The sequence below is a fragment of the Mytilus edulis genome, chromosome 1, assembly GCF_963676685.1.
Source record: "Mytilus edulis chromosome 1, xbMytEdul2.2, whole genome shotgun sequence".
NCBI classification, from domain to species: domain Eukaryota; kingdom Metazoa; phylum Mollusca; class Bivalvia; order Mytilida; family Mytilidae; genus Mytilus; species Mytilus edulis.
Genome location: NC_092344.1, coordinates 62,981,164 through 62,988,109, shown reverse-complemented (window position 1 = coordinate 62,988,109; position 6,946 = coordinate 62,981,164). Strand labels below are relative to the sequence as shown.

Below are 6,946 nucleotides of genomic sequence, written 5' to 3'. Positions count from 1 at the left end.
TGTATGCAAACTTTGGAAAATCACAAATATCAAATAAACCACCAAATTGCAATTTATCTTCTGCAATCAATGAAAATTGGTACCCATTGAAATAGATGAATCCAAAGTTTTCATCCCCCTAACGATTATTTTTTTCCCATTCAATCTATTATTCATTTACACTTGCACTGTACAATTTTGACAAGCCATTGTTTAACATCAGCTAACCACTTCAGAGTATAAATAAAAAGTTTTGGCATTATAAATCATTTGAAATTTTGTTTGTTTTCTATTTTATTACATCAGATTTAATATCATTAGCCTCCATACATTTAACATCAAGTTTTAATTTTTTAACCTCTGTAATGTCATCTGATTGTCTAACATCCAACACCCGTTTGACAGATTTACTGTTATCATTGTCTGTTTTAATGTCTGTTTTTCTACTTTCACTATCTGTAAGTCTACTTTCACTTTTATTTTTAGAATTTGCACTGTTTTGTTCTATAATCCATTTGTCTTTTTCTTCTAGTTTGGTTTTGTGTACAACTCCTACTGTAGACTTTGTTATTTTTCTAGATTCTGTAATGAAAAATTTGAATGAAAACATTCAATAAAATTTAACAATGAATTCAATAAAATTTTACAATTAATTCAATAAAACTATAAAAAGACAACAACATCCTGGTTAACTACCAGGAAATACTGTATTCTGGTCTACATGTGTGGACACTTGTGTGTAGGACTAAGGTCCTGTGATAGGAGTCTTCTGGAATGAAGATAAATTTGCCTACTTTGACAACCGTTTGGTCTCTGGTGGACAGTTGTCTCATTTGCAATCATATCACATCTTCTTATTTTTTATTTTTAAATACACAATTGTTAAATAATTTTTCACAACTACAAAGCTGTCTTATTGGCAATCATACCACATCTTTTAATTTTTCTATTAAGCCTATTTAACACATGTTTAAGTTGACTTACCTGAATGTAATAAAAGTGATTGACAGTTAGTCGTGATGGCAGCTTTAGCCTGTTCCTGTGACATACCAAACAATAAACCTCTGGTTGGTGTTAAGGATATGTCTATATTTATTTTACATAATATTTCTGTTTTGCTGTCAGAGGGTCTGACAAGAATTTACAGAATAAAAATAATGGGCCAATGCTTCAGAAAAATACACCAAAAAATATTTAGTAGAGAAAAAAATGCCAACAAAAAAGAAAACAATAATGTTGTGCTCAAATATAAGGAATAGGCAATAATGGTCAAACAATATAAGCTACTCCATGAATCTTTTTGAGACAACATTTTGAGATTTCAATTATTTATAAACCCAAAATGAATGGGTGTAATAACCAATAAACAAAAATTTGACATGTATATAATGTTCTATACACTGAAAATGATCCCCTAGAATTTGGTGTAGGTCTAGTTATTGTCTAGATATTGACAATTCAATTTCATTAACACAAAACTATTCTTATTTTAGATTTTTAAGGATTTAAAACACGATTTTTGCAATTTTAGAGCATCTGTTTACCAATGGATGCTTTGTAAATATGTTTTCTGTTCTGATCATGTCAGAACTCGTCAGTGAATTTAATCAAGAGTTGAATAAACTATTAGACGAAATTATGACTTGTAAAATGACAAAGGATACAAGTTAGCAACATCATGTGGTCCTCTCAAATCCATTGCCTACAAAAACCAAACAAATTTGTATATGTATAGATGTTATAAGAATCCTCTCCACAAAATAAATTTCAGTCTAGAAGAACATAATCATTACTTGTAATTGTCCTTTTAATAACTATGTTTCAGAAGTTGTGAGGACTCTTATTTCAATCCTTTGTGTGACAATTTGTGTCCATTGTTTTTTTTGTTAGCGGTTTTTGTACCAATCTATTGAGTTATAAAGCCAATTGCACCAAATTTTTGTAGTTTGGCCTGAGGTTGTGCTGTTACACCACTCTCCAAGGTTAGATTAGGGGTTGAGTGCTCACAAACAATTTAAAGCAAACCACATTCTTTCGGTGCTTATCTGTAATCAGAGTAGTACAGTGGTTGTTGTTGGTTCATGTCTCATATTAGATTTTCATAAATTGTTTTGTAATAATTCTAAGCCTTATTTTTCTCACATTGTCAACTGAATTGTATCACATTTTTCATGTCACTCCCTTTAATAGAGTACCATATAGTATGGGTTGTTCTCATTGTTAAAGGTTGTATGGTGGACTATGAAAGCTTACTTAATGAATGGCTGTTATCTATTTTGAATTTATTGAACCATAAAACTAAGTTTTATGGTTCAATAAAATCAAAATAAAATTATTGCCTTTCATTATAAATAAATTTCTATCAAAAATAAGGCTCAAAGAACGTTTTAAATTATTTATATAAACAATAACAACGTACACACATGTTGGCGTATGAATACACAACGTCAGAGTGGGCGTGTCCTCATCAAAATTGACAACATTGAAAATAAAACCAATAATTTTAACCAATCAGAAGACAGTAAATACACCAAATTTATTTATTACCACTTCTTTAAAGATGATAGATAGTCTCATTGGCAATGGACAAAACATTTAAGAATAATGAAATAAAAGTAAAGATTCTAACCATTATTTTTACAACAACTTACCCTATCAACACTTCCAAAACATTTTATAAAATACATCATATAAATTTCTTATGAGACATGCAGAGAGATTATTTCAAAATGAAAAGGGTGCATCTGACAGCATTCTCCATCAAAACAGATAAACAAATGTAAGATGAATTTCTCAACTTTTTTGTGTTCCTTGATTGCTGTTTCATCGATATAATTATACTAGTAATCCATATTTCTTTTTATTATGTGTCAGAAATTGCAAGTGAAGAATCAAATGAATTATATTTTGATACGTTCTTATCAGAAAATCCTATTCAACGTACCTTGAAAATATGACTTACCTTTAGACAACCACTGCTTATAATCACATTCTGAAATAGATTTATCATCATTAATTGTTCAAAAAATACTGTTATGAACAAATTGCAAATATTATAAAGGCATCCTCTAGAACCACACATCAAGGATATGTAAGCCCTTTTAATTTCACTTTGTTCCTTTGTCCATCTGTCAAAAATTTTGTAAATACAAAAGGTTTAAAAGAATAGGCAGGAGGTCAATAAAGTTTTGGAAATTTTTTCCACAGTTGTTGAGGATAATATTTAGAGGTGCATATTATATTTTTGTGTACCAGTAATTCCGAAAACTAATTAGAGTAAATAACAAATCTAATTATTCTGAAAACAGGTAAGCTCTGTCCAACATAAATGTAGACCTTGCATGAATCAGATTTACCAAATATTATTATCCAATTACTCATATGTTTGAAAGTCACATGACAAAGAAACTATTTTTCTTTAACAGTTGCTGAACCATGAAAATAACTTTTATATTCAGTTAAACTAACCTTTCCTTTACACACTCTTATTAAAGTCTGTGCATTTGCTATCATATATTTTCTACTGGTACTATCTCTTATAGCAGGACTATACTGGATTTCAAAGTATATTCCCCGTTCTAATGCCTGAAAAAAATCAGAAACTTCATTATTATAAGATTTCAAAGTATATTCCCCGTTCTAATGCCTGAAAAAATCAGAAATTTCATTATTATAAGATTTCAAAGTATATTCCCCGTTCTAATGCCTGAAAAAATCAGAAATTTCATTATTATTAGATTTTAAAGTATATTCCCCGTTCTAATGCCTGAAAAAATCAGAAATTTCATTATTATTAGATTTTAAAGTATATTCCCCGTTCTAATGCCTGAAAAAATCAGAAATTTCATTATTATAAGATTTCAAAGTATATTCCCCATTCTAATGCCTGAAAAAAATCAGAAATTTCATTATTATAAGATTTCAAAGTATATTCCCTGTGCTAATGCCTGAAAAAAATCAGAAATTTCATTATTATGAATAGTAATCTATAATGTCTTTGTCATACAAGATATTTAACTTCTATCATTATAAATTGATTGCATGTACAGGCAAGCCAAGCTATATTTCAAAGCAAACCAAACTGTCTCTACTGTTTCTTAGCAATGTTGTCACCATAGTAAAATTGTAGGTTGTGGGTTTTAATTACACAAAAGATCAAACAAAGACATTAAAATTGACAATAGACATATTTACACTTTTATGCAAATTTGTCCGCCATTACATAAAATCACACAGGTTCCTGTAAATTTTGACCTCATAATTCAAAACATTTGACGTCATAACTAAAAAGTGATTGTTGCTTGACATCAAAAGGTTATTCGGAGGTGATATAAGGTCATTCGGAGGCACAATACAGCTAAATACCAAAAGTGTAAATACGTTTATTGCTGCTTCCAAAAAAATCATGCAACATTAAGAAGTTAAGGAAGGCAAAGATGAATGACCCAAGAGGAATGTGTAAAGTAATTTGTTTTTTCTGCGATCTGTAACTTCAACAGTTTATCATGTTAGAATTTGTAATGGCGTTGGCCTATTATTGTCAAAAATATGACATTTGTTTTCTAGTCATTTGATGTGTTTGAGCTTTTAGAGTTGCCATTTAAATATGGGACTTTTCGTTTTAAATTTTCCTCGGAATTCAGTATTTTGTTACTTTACTTTTTGCTCATAAGAAAAATAAAAAATCTAGTTTAATACCATATTTCTCTACTCTTCATAATTCAAATTTAAATTTTCAAAAAGTCTAGTTTTTAATTAAAATTTAACTTTCTGTGGAATATTGTATTACACTAGATAAATATTTATCTGTAAAGAATGTTAAGTCTTCTATTATTATTAAGGTCTATTATACATGTTATAGATACTTCTATATTAATAAATGCATAGACTTACCACATTAATTAGAGGTCTTTTTATAGGATATGGTAACTTTTGTGTAACATCTACTGTTATTATGTCAATCTTCAGTGAACTCACTGCAACCTAATGAAGAAAATGTTTGAACTTGCATGCATTGTTTGTATATTTATAAAATACTGGTCTTCTTCAGAGTAGAAAATTAACCAAAAAATTCAAACTATAGAAAACAAATAAATGTATAATAATATCATGAAGGGGGTCTCATTGGGGGGTTCCGATCCCGGATCCCGCTTACTGTTTTGTCAGATTCCCGTATCCCGCTTACACTATGTAACTAAGCAATTCTCATTTTTTTGTCATTTCCCGGGTCCCGCAAGACCTCATTTCCCATTTTCACGACACAATAATTTGACTTTCATGTGTCACGCTTACAAAAAATCGGCAATCCCGAGTCACGCTTAGACCCCAATGAGACCCACCATGAATGCAACACCTCCAAGATGTTAAATTTGTAGGATTTTAACTATATGAAAATTTGGTTTTATGGAATAATTGTTACCTGTAACTCACCATTATGTTTTAGTTAAAACAATTATTTGAAATATAACAACCATAATGAAAAGTTGGAAATTCTTTTTGATTTTTTGCAGATGCATAACCACAAAATTTACTGTGTGTACAGCCACTGAGTTTGGTATAATATAATAATATAAATAAATTCTGACTACGGCACATAATTTCATGTATTTTATAAATAAACATGAATGTGTCCATAGTACATGGATGCCCCACTTGCACTATCATTTTCCATGTTCAGTGGACCTTGAAATTGGGGTCAAAACTTTAATTTGGCATTAAAATTAGAAAGATCATATCATAGAGACCATGTGTACTAAGTTTCAAGTTGATTGGACTTCAACTTCATCAAAAACTACCTTGACCAAAAACTTTTACCTTAAGCGAGACGAACAGACCAGAAAACATGATGACTCTCTATTATCGTAGGTAGGGCATTAAAATATATATATATATGGTATTCACACCAGTAACACAACAATCTGACAATTAAACATACAGAATTCTTCATTGTTTTCTATGTACTTAATATTAGATGATATTTTTAAAGAATAATAATAAATTGGATGTTTTTGCTTAGATCACCCCTTATCTATTGGTAAACTATCAAAGCATTCATACTTTTGTTTTCTTTTTACTTCATTTACTGGTATGTCTCCAATCATAAAGGTATAAATGACAATAGATGTCATAATTGAAGTTCATATTCAGGATTGAAGGTCTTGCATGAAGTATTTACTCTGCTGCATATTAAAGAAACAACAAGCACATTTTCTCTGTCAACCAAATCTGTTAATTCTACTTTATAAAATCATCTTCAAACACACAATCTGTTCCACTTCATACATGTGTAAAGTCTGCTGATATCAATGTATCAATAAAAAGATTAACCCTAAAAAAACTATTTAATATCTTGTTGAGTCTGAAATAATTCATGATTTTATAGTTGGGTTAGTTTGTATTATACATTTCTTATCTCTTTTCCAGAATTCAAAATTATTCCAAATTCAAATAATTCCTTGTTCTTAGTAAATTTTGATATCCTTTTTAAAACAAAATATAACATGAACAAGAATGTGTCCCAAGTACACGGATGCCCCACTCGCACTATTGTTTTCTATGTTCAGTGGACCGTGAAGTTGGGGTAAAAACTCTAATTTGGCATTAAAATTAGAAAGATCATATCATAGGGAACATGTGTAGTTAGTTTCAAGGGGATTGGACTTCAACTTCATCAAAAACTACCTTGACCAAAAACTTTAACCTGAAGCGGGACAAACGGACGGACGGACAGACGAATGAACGGACCCACAGACCAGAAAACATAATGCTACTTTATTATCGTAGGAGGGGCATAAATATGTACTGCTCACTTACATGGAAAATCTTTTCTGTTAAAGGTTGTACTGCCACCAGATCAAATGCTTGTATCTCAGGAGTATTCTGTAAAAAGTATCATAACTGTATGTATCCATGGTAAAAAACAATTAATTCTCTTTATATAAAAAATTAACTGTCAAATAAATTGGTT

General features: G+C 30.0%; 1 protein-coding gene across 1 annotated transcript in view; it reads right to left on the bottom strand.

Moving 5' to 3' along the window:
* Positions 1–255: 255 nt before the first annotated feature.
* LOC139486436 (ribonuclease P protein subunit p30-like) overlaps positions 256–6,946 on the bottom strand; it is a 10,611-nt gene continuing 3,920 nt past the window's right edge. Inside the window, exons 5-11 of the mRNA XM_071271316.1 lie at positions 6,793–6,858; positions 4,873–4,962; positions 3,448–3,564; positions 2,942–2,971; positions 1,644–1,681; positions 964–1,043; positions 256–561 (exon numbers count right to left, since the gene is read on the bottom strand). Of these exons, the coding sequence (XP_071127417.1) occupies positions 269–561; positions 964–1,043; positions 1,644–1,681; positions 2,942–2,971; positions 3,448–3,564; positions 4,873–4,962; positions 6,793–6,858 (714 nt within the window). The 3' untranslated portion in view covers positions 256–268. The remainder of the gene's footprint in view (positions 562–963; positions 1,044–1,643; positions 1,682–2,941; positions 2,972–3,447; positions 3,565–4,872; positions 4,963–6,792; positions 6,859–6,946) is intronic.